This window comes from Myxine glutinosa, chromosome 6, assembly GCF_964187855.1.
Source record: "Myxine glutinosa chromosome 6, kmMyxGlut1.1, whole genome shotgun sequence".
NCBI lineage: Eukaryota > Metazoa > Chordata > Myxini > Myxiniformes > Myxinidae > Myxine > Myxine glutinosa.
Genome location: NC_136266.1, coordinates 19,680,652 through 19,693,265, shown reverse-complemented (window position 1 = coordinate 19,693,265; position 12,614 = coordinate 19,680,652). Strand labels below are relative to the sequence as shown.

General features: G+C 41.6%; 1 protein-coding gene across 1 annotated transcript in view; it reads left to right on the top strand.

The window, feature by feature from the left end:
- LOC137429639 (integrin alpha-6) overlaps nucleotides 1–12,614 on the top strand; it is a 187,647-nt gene that overhangs the window by 89,902 nt on the left and 85,131 nt on the right. Inside the window, exon 3 of the mRNA XM_078779666.1 lies at nucleotides 12,248–12,327. Coding sequence (XP_078635792.1) covers nucleotides 12,248–12,327 — 80 coding nt within the window. The remainder of the gene's footprint in view (nucleotides 1–12,247; nucleotides 12,328–12,614) is intronic.

The window sequence follows — 12,614 nt, the reverse complement described above, 5'->3', positions numbered from 1 at the left end:
ATAATTGGTCTTTTTCAATAAACATAGAAGACCTACATGATTTGAATCAGTCTCGTAAAGAAGAATATTATCCACTTGGTGAGGATATGGATTTATGTGGAAGTACAATTAATAAACAACAAATACATGGTTTTAAGAAAAGAAAAATATATGATAGTATAGCGATGGTTAGCATGACAAAGAAGGAAGGTCATGAGATAAGGATAGAAAGCCGAGGAATACAAACCGATTTGGTAGTGGGAAGATGGGGTGGTATTACCTGTCATAATATTAATCTCACATATATTTCTGATACATAAATGGCAGGAAGAAGACTACAAGAGAATTATAATTTTTGTATTCAAGGATACCTACAAGAAAAGGGTGCTCGGTATTACATACCTTATGATTTGGAGCATATACATGGGAATTTTGTCATAAAAAACTGGCCTTATACTGATATTGTTAAACCCACAAATAGAGACTTGTTTAAAGTATTAAATAAAAATGAACTTCTCAAAGTTATGAAATATAAAACTCTTTTAGAAATCGTCAACAAATCTTATTGGTATCCTATTATGAGAAAAATAATTATAGATACAAGAATATCTCAAAATCCAGATGAGTATATGTATAATATTCTTTGGGGTTTAAACTCAAGGGTAGCAAGGGATGAGGAAGGAGTTGAAGAAGAGAAGGAGAAAAGAGAGAAAAGAGAGAAGGAGGAGAGGGAACAAAGAGAGAGGGAGGAGAGGGAGATGGAAATCAGAGCGATTCAAAAAAGAGTGGATGTATTACAGCAAGAAGATCAATCTCAACTCACCGAAGAGGAAAATAAAGAAAGAATGAATGCTGTGAAAATATTGATATCAAAAATTGCTAAGATAAATGAGGAAGGAGTTAAAGAAGAGAAGGAGGAAAGAGAGAAAAAGGAGAAGGAGGAAAGGGAGAAAAAGGAGGAGGAGAGGGAGAAAAAGGAGAAGGAGGAGAGGGAGGAAAGGGAGCAAAGAGAGAGGGAGGAAAAATATAAAAAGATGGAAATCAGTGAGATTCGTAAAAGATTGAGTGTATTACAGCAAATAAATCAATCTCAACGCACTGAAGAGGAAATTAAAGAATTAACAACTCTTTTGAAGATAATGGTTTCAAAAATAACAACGTCAATGTCTTCAATTTCAGGGAGGAGATTTAAACGAGAAAGTGGTGAAGAAGAAGAAGAAGAAGAAGAAGAAGGAAAAGATTATGTGATTGATGATGTTGGTGTCATTGACTTTAGTTAGTTTTTATTTGTAAATAAATGGAGGAGAGAGTGAAGGCATTCCTTAGGATTCTTTATGTTTTAAAAATAAAGATTGAAATGTATATGTTGAAAACCAAAAAGGTTTTGATACTCTGTCAGAATTTTTCTGATAAATAAATATGAGTTATTGTCTCAAATGTAAAAAGAAAACTAAATCTAAAAATATCTCTTATGTTAAAGCTAAAAATAATAGAGTTTATCAAAAAGGAATATGTCAAGTATGTGGCTCTAAAAAGTGCCAATTCATCTCTCCTAAAAGAGGAGGAGACATACAAAAGTTTCTGTCAGGAAGTAAATTTACAACAACTGGAATTCCAGGGGAATTACACCTTCCAGGGTATTCTTTCTGTGGTCCAGGAACAAACTTGGATAAAAGATTAGATGAGGCTGACAATCCTAAACCTTGGTCTAAACCTACAAATAGGGTTGACGAAGTGTGTATGAAGCATGATATTGCTTATGGGAAAACCACTACGTTGACTGAAAAACATAAAGCCGACAGCGAAATGTTGTATAATTTGTCTTTGATACAAAATCCAACGTTGAGAGAGAAAGTTGATAGGTTTATTGTGAGAAATTTGATAAATGCTAAATTGAAACTTGGTCTTGGTTATTCCTCAAAAAACTATTAGGCTCTAATGATGTCATCAAGACTGAGGAGCTTTTGGCTGAAGAATTACACAAACCTATAATCACAAAGTTTAAAAGAAGGAAGGTTTATTCTAAATACACCGACCACATATGGTCCGCTGATTTAATTGAATTGAATAATGACAGGGGATACAGGTATGCTTTAACCGTTATTGATTTGAGGAGTAGATTTGCCTGGGTTGTCCCTTTAAAAAATAAAAGGGGTGATACTTTAATGTTAGCCTTTAAGCTAATATTTGATCGGGATAAAAGGAAACCAAAGAAGTTATGGACTGATGAGGGAACAGAGTTCTATAACAAAATATTCATGAAATTTCTTAAGGGGAAGGGTATTAAATTATACAGCACCTTTAATGAAGGAAAGGCAGTTGTTATTGAGCGTTTTAATCGTACTTTAAAAGAGAAATTATATAAAAAATTCACACAACTCGGTTCTCAAAAATGGGTGTATTTAATTCAGGATATTGTAGATAATTACAATAATACAGTTCATTCATCAACAAAATCAAAACCATCAGAAACATTTACAAAATTAGAATATGAAAAGGAGATTAATTTGAGAAATCCCAAGTTCAAAGTTGGTGATATTGTAAGAATATACAAATGGAAAAGCCATTTTGAGAAAGGTTATACAAAGAGATGGACTAATGAATTATTTAAAATCGTTGATGTAATGGCTACAAACCCTTGGACCTACAAATTATATGATTTAAATGGAGAAGAAATCTTGGGTTCATTTTACTCACACGAATTACAAAAAACACAAGTAAGCAGATAATACCCTTGAAAATAATAAATAAATAAATAAAATGTAATGGGGATACGTTTTTAAATCTGTGAACCCCAAACACAGAATCCCACAACTTTTTAGTTGGGGTTTAACTTTTGTGTGTGTATAATGGGGATACGTTTTTAAATCTGTGAACCCCAAACACAGAATCCCACAACGTTTCAGTTGGGGCTTAACTTTTGTGTGTGTATAATGGGGATACGTTTTTAAATCTGTGAACCCCAAACACAGAATCCCTCAACTTTCCAGTTGGGGCTTAACTTTTGTGTGTGTGTGTATGTGTGAGTGAGTCATAATAATATACAAACCCTAACCCAACCCCATCCCTAACCCAACCCCATCCCTAACCCAAACCCATCCCTAACCCAAACCCATCCCTAACCCAACCCCATCCCTAACCGAACCCATCCCTAACCCAACCCCATCCCTAACCCAACCCCATCCCTAACCCAACCCAATCCCATACCCAATCCCATCCCTAACCCAACCCCATCCCTAACCCAACCCATCCCTAACCCTCACATTCAAAATCCCAACCCTAACCCAATCCCATCCCTAACCCAACCCCAACCCTAACCCTCACATTCAAAATCCCAACCCTAACCCAACCCCATCCCTAACCCAACCCCATCCCTAACCCTCACATTCAAAATCCCACCCTAACCCAATCCCATCCCTAACCCAACCCCATCCCTAACCCAACCCTAAACCAACCCCATCCCTAACCCAACCCATCCCTAACCCTCACATTCAAAATCCCAACCCTAACCCAATCCCATCCCTAACCCAACCCCAACCCTAACCCTCACATTCAAAATCCCAACCCTAACCCAACCCCATCCCTAACCCAACCCCATCCCTAACCCTCACATTCAAAATCCCACCCAAACCCTAACATAATCTTTCTTTTCTTCTTTTTTTAAATACGTATTTCTTTCTTTTTTTTTTCCTCTTCCCTCCAATTCTGTCTTTCAAGGCTTTCAAGTTTGAAGAAGTAGAAATGGGAAGAAAGAATTTTCCAGCATTTTCTTCCTCGAACTTTCTTGATATTGCTTAAATCAAGCGTCATTAAATAAAGAACATTGTTCATTGCTTTAGAATCCAAAGATTCTCCAAGAAGAACCCCACAGGTAGAGTCTCCAAAATAAAACCAACTTTCCAAGTTCCCAAGGTATAACCACATTCCTGTTGAGCCTCCAAGATAGGTATCACATTCCAAGTCATCAAAACAAAACCCCCATTCCGAGTCTCCAAAAATATAACCATCTTTCCAAGTCCCCAAGGTAGAACCACAATTTTCAGAAATATTGGGGGTTTCCATGATAAGTCTCACATAGTATAACTGCGGACCTTCAGGGAAAACTTCCCTTTCCCAATTTTTTAGGGTTTCTATGATGTGTCTCACATAGTATAACTGCGGACCATCAGGGAGAACTCTCCTTGCCCAATTTTTTAGGGTTTCTATGATGTGTCTCACATAGTATAACTGCGGACCATCAGGGAGAATTCCCATTTCACAATTTTTTAGGGTTTCTACGATGTGTCTCACATAGTATAACTGCGGACCATCAGGGAGAACTCCCCTTTCCCAATTTTCAGAAATTTGTGGGTCTCCAATGTATGACTTGTATTCTGGCTCATCAAGGTAGAACTTGTTCAGTGGGTTTTGTTTTGATAACTCACAACAAGTATCATCATGGTAAAACTCTTTTTCAGGATTTTGTGGATCTCCAAGGTATAACTCTTTGGCTGGGTCATCAAGGTAGAACTCGTTCTGGGGGTCTTGGTTGTTCAAAATGTCTTCAAACAAAAAAATAACTTCATCCCAAGTTGTGTTAAAAGCAGAATTTTCATTTCGTATCTCAGATACAATTTCCTGTGAAAGAAAATAACAATGTATTAATTTAATACAATATTTTTATTTGTATAAATCAAGCTCTATGAATATTAAAATAAACTTTGTTAACTCTTACACGAGTCTCATCTAAAAAACAAAAAAATTAAAATAAATAATTAAATTAATAATTAATTAAATAAATAAATAAATAAATAAATAAACAAACTTACCTCCATTGATAAGAGGTTCGAGTCCAGTTCATCAATCTGAAGGTTGAGTTCTACACAGGTAGTAGGACTCCAAGGAATAGCAAAGTTATCCCAATCCATTTCGGCATAGTAGTCCATTCTCAAGTGAAGCAGAAAGCGTGTTTGAAAAAGCCTGTGTGGTGGGTGCCTTTTATAAGGACTGGGTGTGTCATTTCCTGTGGAAATTCCCTGGGCGTGTCTTAACTGGAAATGATGTGATGGGAATTCCCTGAAAATGATGTAATGTATTACCTGGAAATGATACAATGCTAAAGAGTTTATAAAGTGGGTGGGGCTTAGCAAAAGTGGGTGGGGGCTTAGCAAAAGTGGGCGGGGCTTAGCAAAAAGTGGGCGGGCTGATCAAAAGTGGGCGGGGCTTCACAAAAAGTGGGCGGGCCTTAACAAAAGGGGGCGGGCTTACCAAAAAGTGGACGGAGCTTAACAAAAGGTGGACAGAGCCTACCAAAAAGTGTGTGGCACTAGAGGCGCTCAAACAAGAACATTGAGGGAGGTTTACCATTTTATCTTAGCTCAGTTAAAATATCTTAATAAAGAACCAAACTCAAACATATTTTTTGTTAATATATTAGATGGTGAAGAGAGTGGCAAGAGAATTAAATTATTTCCCACGCATAAACAAATATTTGTAGGGTCGTTGTTTGAGTGGGTCAAAGATGATTCACCAGATGATATTAAGAGTAAAAGGTTAAAAGGTCCATAAGGTCAGAAGGATCACAGGTTCACACAGAAGGACCATTGTTTAAGTGGTCTAATGAATAAGGATAACATGTCAAAAGGTTAGAAGGTTCGTAAAGAACAGGGTGAGAGAAATAGAGGTGTTTAGGGGCAATGAGGGAGGGGAAAAATTAACATGTAAGTCAATGGGAAAATGAGAGTGTCCCAGGAGTAACATATATATACACTACTGACATCTGTAGTTTTTAAATCTTAAAACGTCTCGGAATGCGTCGTCTTCCTCGCATTATAAGCCTGTGTGTGTGTGTGTGTATGTGTGTGTGTGTATGTGTGTGTGTGTGTGTGTGGATATGTTTGTGTGTGTGTGGGGGGGGGGGGGGTGTGGGGGTATGGGTGTGTGTGTGTGTGTGTGTGTGTGTGTGTGTGTGTGTGTGTGTGTGTGTGTGTGTGTGTGTGTGTGTGTGTGTGGAGGGGATGAAAGCATTTGTCTCCTCCCCGTTCCCCATGCATTGACGCCCGTGGGCAAAATTCACGCTTGCACGTCAAATATGTAAGTGTACAATTATTTACCGTTTTTTTTTTTTTTTTTTTTTTTTTTTGGATACTGAATCGAGGCTCGTGAAAGAGCTAACATTTACTTCACAAACAAATCAACCAGACAAACAAAATATATAAAAAGAGGGAGCGGAAAACAAGATGGGGAGAGAAGGGGAAGCACACAAACACAACATTTGAGAGCAGGGAGATGTGTGGAAGGGAGAGGGCTTGGGGGGAGGAGGCGTGGGAAGGGGGAGGGGGTGGAGGGAGAAGTATAAAACACAAGGACACCAAGGACCTCCAGGACAGAAGTTGGTATTTCAAAAAAGTGGAATTGGGGTGAAATTAGCGGGGGTAGAAAAGATCAAGGTTTTGGATGGGGGAATATAAGAGATGGTGGTGAACAGCTGTTTTAAAGACCTGGAGGGTGGAGTGGGATTAAAGAGAGTGAGGGAGTTTGTTCCAGAGGTGGGAGAAAGAGGAATGAAGGAGTGAAGGTGAGCAGAGAGTCTTGATTTTGGCAGTTTGACCATAAGAGGGTTGCAGGCAGATCTTGTGAGACCTGTAGGAATATTTGCGGGACAGAGCCCAGAGAGAGCTGGGGGGGCAAGGCCAGAGAGGAGTCGGGAGAAGATGGAAAGACCACCAACCTGCCTGCGGTGAGTGAGTGAGAGGCCCTTGGAGTTAGCTTCATCGCGGGAGATTCCAATGATTCTGAATGCTTTGGTTTCAACAGCGTGAAGACGAGCTAGGTGTGAGGCAGGAGCACCAGCCCAGAGGGGAGAGCAGTATTCCATTGAGCTGCGGATGAAAGCCTTGTATGTGGTGAGGAGCTCAGGTGTGCCAAGGAAGGACTTCGCACGACGGAGGATGCCCAGTCGGCGACTGGCTTTGGAGGCCAGATTTGAAATGTGGTTTTCCCAGGAAAGATCATGGCAGATAGTGAGACCCAAAAGCTTGAGTGACAGAACTTCTTGGAGAGGATTATTCAGAAAGTGGATGGGAGGGTTGTCCAGTCGGTCTTTTCGGAGAGACATCGTAAGAATGTGAGATTTGTCAGGATTGAAAGACATGTTCCACTTGTTTGCCCAGTCTGTGATTTTGTCCAGGTCTGCAGAGAGTGAGGAGGCAGCAGACTGCCGATCTGAGGGATGAAGAATGGAGCGACAGAGAGTAGAGTCATCAGCAAAGAGATACAGAGGATTTTCAAGAGAGTCAGAGAGATCATTGATGAAGACCAGAAAAAGCACAGGGCCCAGAACACTGCCTTGTGGAACTCCAGCCTGAACAGGAAGAGGAGATGAGAGAAACCCATTCAGGGCCACACGTTGACTACGACTAGAGAGGAAGTCCGCCAGCCATGCGTGGACATTTACATGGATACCAAAAGAGGAGAGTTTGGTGAGCAGAGCGGGGTGCCAGACCGTATCGAAGGCATGTGATATGTCAAGGGAGACTGCTCTAATTTCCTGTTTGGCATTGAGGACCTCCATCCATTGTTGAGAAAGCAGAAGCAGCATGTCCAGAGTAGAGTGTCCAGGTCTGAAACCAAATTGATGATCAGAGATCAAGCCATTGGAGAAGAGGAAAGATTTCATATCTGAAGCAATGATGGATTCCATGACTTTGCTGATAATTGGGAGAAGGCTGATTGGTCTGTAGTTGCTGGGATCTGTTTTTGCAACTTTTTTGTGCAAAGCGGTGATGTTGGCAGATTTCCAAGCAGATGGAAGATGACCTTGAGAGAAAGAGAGGGTGAAGAGAACAGAGAGAGGGAGTGAAAGAGCGGAAGAACAGGATTTTAGGACCCGTGGGCTGATGCCGTCAGGTCCAGTTGCAGAATCAGAGTCGAGGGTTGACAGAAACTTTTCCACCTTGTCAGGAGGAAAGGACACAGAGTCCAGGAGCAGCTGGGTACGACTGGGTACGGTGGGTACAGAGAGGGATGGGTTTGGGACACAAGATTTAGAGGCAAACACAGAGTTGAGGCATTCAGCTTTTTCACGTGCGGAGTCAGCCGTGTGGCCATTTGAGGTGAGGGAGGGGATGGAGGGGGAACAAACACCAGAAACAGATTTGACCAGATGCCACCAGGATTTGGAAGAGGGAGACAGATAAGAGAGTTCGGTCCTGAGAATGGAGAGATATTGTTTCCTGGCTCTCCTGAGGGTGGACACACACTTGTTTCGGGCTTTGTGAAAGGAAATGAGATTTCCTTCCGTTGGATTTGCTTTCCAGGAGACGAAAGCAAGTTGTTTCTGGGCAATAGCCTCACCACAAGAATCCGTGTACCATGGATGGGAGGAAGAGTATGACAACAGAAGACGAGATGGGATAAATCTGTGCATGAGAGAGAGCAGTTTGCTTTGTAAGAATTCCCAGGAAGAATTTATGTCAGAGGCAGTAGAGATGGGAGACCAGTCCAGATGATTGATGGCTGCTTGAAGACCGTGCCAGTTGGCCTGAGTGAAATGCCAGACTCGTCGACGCTGAGGAGGCTCTCTGAGAATGGTCAGAGAGATGTCCACTTTAACAAGCACATGATCAGAAGAGCCGATTGGAGCAGAAGAAGAGCAGCAGACATTTTCAGGGAAGTTAGTCATAACCAAGTCCAGAAGAGAAGATGCTCCGTTGACTGAAATCCGGGTCGGGAAATTGACAGATTGTGTCAGTCCCAGTGAGTCACAGAAGTCCTTTGCTGAAGAGCCATGGCTGGTGAGAGAGGTACCCACACCCAACCAACTGGCATGGTGACAGTTGAAATCACCACATATGAGGAAGAGAGAGTTGGGATGGGTAGATAGAAGTTGGGCCATATTCTCAGACAGCGAGATGTAGATGGAGTCATCACTGTTTGGTGGACGGTACAACACACATATGAACAAAAGGTGGGAGCGAAGGGGAAGCCGTAGCCAAAGGTATTCCTGGGGGTGAGGTGGAGAGAGGGCAGTGCAGGGAGAGTGAGGAAGAGAGTTTTTTATAAAGATAGCAACCCCACCTCCAGGACGAGGCTCAGGTCTATCATACCGGAGGAGGGAGTAACCTGGGAGAGATACCAAGGAATCAGAGACATCATGAAGGAGGAAAGTTTCTGTTAAGCAGATCACGTCTGGTTTGTCAAAAGCAACCTGTATGGAGAGATCAGACAAGTTTGAGCGAAGGCCCCGGATGTTTGAGGTCCATACTGTTAAGGAAGAGGAAGGGGGAGCATCGGATACAGAAAAGGGGGGGGGGGGGGACCAGTCGGGTAAGATGTGGAAGAGGAGGAAGAGGTAGGGAGAGCTGTTGAAGGTGTGTCGGAGATTACAGAATAGCTTGGAGAAAGGGAAGAATGGGGCAGACAAAAGGTTTGATGGTGATTGGGAGAGGCGCAGTGAGGTGTTATTTGACGAGGGGGAAGAGCGAGGCAGAAGGTTGAGGGAGATGAAGGTGAAAGTTGGAAGGGGGAAGAAGCGGGGAGGACGCTTTGAGGGGGAGGGGTGAGAGGGGAGTCTAGGAGGGGAGGTGCGAGGGAGAGTCTCGGAGGGGAGGGGTGTGGGGGGAGATTTGAAAGGAATGGGTGATTGGGAAGATTTGGAGGGGAGGGGCAGGGGGAAGATTTGAAAGAGATGGGTGATGGGGATGATTTGGAGGGGAGGGGCAAGGGGGTAGATTTAGAGGGGAGGGGTGATGGGAAATGGGATTTTGGGGTGATGGGATTTTGAAAAATGTACGATTAATGGGAAACGTACATTTATTGCAAAATGAGTTTCTTGAGACATTCGAGTCAAAAATACGTTTGAGGACGCTGGGAGGGAGGATGGATGTGCTGGAGAGTTTAGGGAATGAATGAAAGATGCACTATAAAGAGATGGAATTTTTTTTCTGGAATGAATGGATTTTGGTGAGCAAGTCGAAAGCATCCTTTTATAGAAGAAGAATAAAAAGGTGTTATCGAATATGACAGAATACAGGTCTTCAGGGTTCAGATGAGACATTTTTTAACAACGTGATCACAAACAACGTGGTCGAAGAACGAACGAACAAATAAGAACGAATAAACGAATAAGAACAGAAGGAATGTTGTTTTTTTTTGTTTTTTTTTGAGATTTTAAACAAGGAAATATGGGATGAAAAGACCGTGAAAAACAGAGACGGAAAAACAGAAAATAATTGCAGCGCGATCAGAGAACCGCTGAGACAAAAACAAAGCCTCAAGCCAAGGTCAGACACGGTAGCCTAGTACTACACTTAGGCCTCAGAATACGCGATAAGAAAGACCGACGATTCTGTACACAGGTATGAAAAACCAACGCCAAGAATACTATTAAAGACACCCCAATAGGTACATACAAGACCAGTTTCGACAAAAACACAATTGTGAAAAGTTACTTAACTTCGAAAGCGAGCGCGCATGGACAGCTTTGAAGAGACGAGACCTCCAATCTTGCGCATGCGCATTCCATAAAGATATTTGGTGGAAAGTATAATCGTTTTAAATTAATGTTCAGAAATGTATTTATGCCAATGTGCACCACAGATAAAAACGTATTGTATAGGCCTTCCGGCTAAGGTACATATACTTCCGGTCCAAATATGTGTAACTTCGGATTTCTTTTTGCATTTTATATTAATTAATAAGCCTTTAATAATGACATCTGACCATGTATATTATTTGACATTTCGTGTCAATATTCACGGATCATCCCTTGGGTAATTTGAGAAACATTTATTCGTCTTTAATGGCACGTGGTGGGCGATGCGATGACGTAGGTGATGCCGTGTGAGCTCTGTTGGATTTTCACATGCGGTCAAGACGGTCTTTTTTGCGCTATTCCTTACCTTTGCAAATCCGATTCTCTAGCTGTTTCCACGTTTACGTGGGAATTCCCCAAGAGGCGTGTTTTTCAACATCAGGTAAACAATACTTTTGTACGATGTTTGATATAACAGACTTGTATCGGCTCGTCACAGCGATTGGGAACATAAACGGCGGCCATGTTCCCAATCGCTGGCCATTTTTGTTTCTTGTCTTTACTACTTTTGGCATTATTTAATGATCTTTTAGTTATTAAATGCTGCTCTTTTATGAACGTGATGCGTATTGTTAAACTCGATAAATGACCATTTATCACCAAACAAAGCAAAGAATTTGTTTTCGATGTAGTCTGTTAGCGAGAGGTAGTTATTGGGTGAAGAAGAAGAAACGCAACACTATTTCTTCAGGTTGTCGAGAGTGGGGAATTATTTAATTATCACACTGTACAGAACATGCAAGCAGCACACGGAGCGATCACACGGGGTAATTTGAACCTCAAATCCAATTCTAATTTCAGGTTTGTCAATCGCTCGGGTATATTCACACAGGACCAAACAGATTTGGCGAAATTTCAACTATTTTTGACGAAAATATGTATGACGCCATCACATTTTCTCTGGAGAAGCTGGAAGTTTTTATTCTGTGTGTGTGTGTGTGTGTGTGTGTGGATATGTTTGTGTGTGTGTGGGGGGGGGGGGGGTGGGTGGGTGTGTGTGTGTGTGTGTGTGTGTGTGTGTGTGTGTGTGTGTGTGTGTGTGTGTGTGTGTGTGTATATGTTTGTGTGTGTGTGTGTGTGTGTGTGTGGATATGTTTGTGTGTGTGTGGGGTGTGTGTGTGTGTGTGTGTGTGTGTGTGTGTGTGTGTGTGTGTGTGTGTGTGTGTGTGTGTGTGTGTGTGTGTGTGTGTGTGTGTGTGTGTGTGTGTGAATAAAAGAGAGAGATAGAATTGTGAGGAACAGAAATGAAAAAACGAGATGTGTGTGGGGGTGGAGGCGGGTGGGGAGGGGGTGGTGTGTGTGTGTGTGTGTGTGTGTGTGTGTGTGTGTGTGTGTGTGTGTGTGTGTGTGTGTGTGTGTGTGTGTGTGTGTGTGTGTGTCGGGGTTGTATTGAAGGGGGGTTGTATCAAAGCATGTCCAATAAAAGTGGGGTTGTATGAAAGCGGGAAGGCGGAGTAAACCGGTCATCACTGCCAGCAGTTATAAAGTGGCAGTTCTAGTTGTTCTTGTTTTTTTGTTTTTTCTCTTGCCCTCCTGTCTAATCAAATGTCATATCATCCCATCACGTCTTTGACAGGTATATCATCTACTTTCAAATAAAACCATCATTGTATTCACAATTTTGTAATACTCTCCATGTATTTTGCCTTTTGTAAATTACACATGACTCTCACCGAAGTGTTTTTTTCCATCCAGATCAAAGCAGTGAGGTTAACAAGAAGAATCAATGGCTTGGTGTTTCAGTTGCAAGTCAAGGACCAGGAAAGATGGTCATGGTAAGAAAAACCTTACATGCAAAAAAAGTTTTGATGAAACCTGGGCTGATTGCCGTTTCACTCATTCTTTATACATGTTTTTAGAAGCATCTTTCGAAGTTGTTTTTTTTTTTAAACTTTTTATTCGTTCCTCATAAAGTGAACCATCCTCATTTGTACAATAAGAGAGATCTGTCTGACTGTGTGTCACCATTTTTCTCAGAGAAAGCCAAAGGGATCTTTCTCACACTTTAAGAGGTTCATCATTGCGTCCCAAGGAGTGTTTTAGGCAAAAATATATGTTTTGA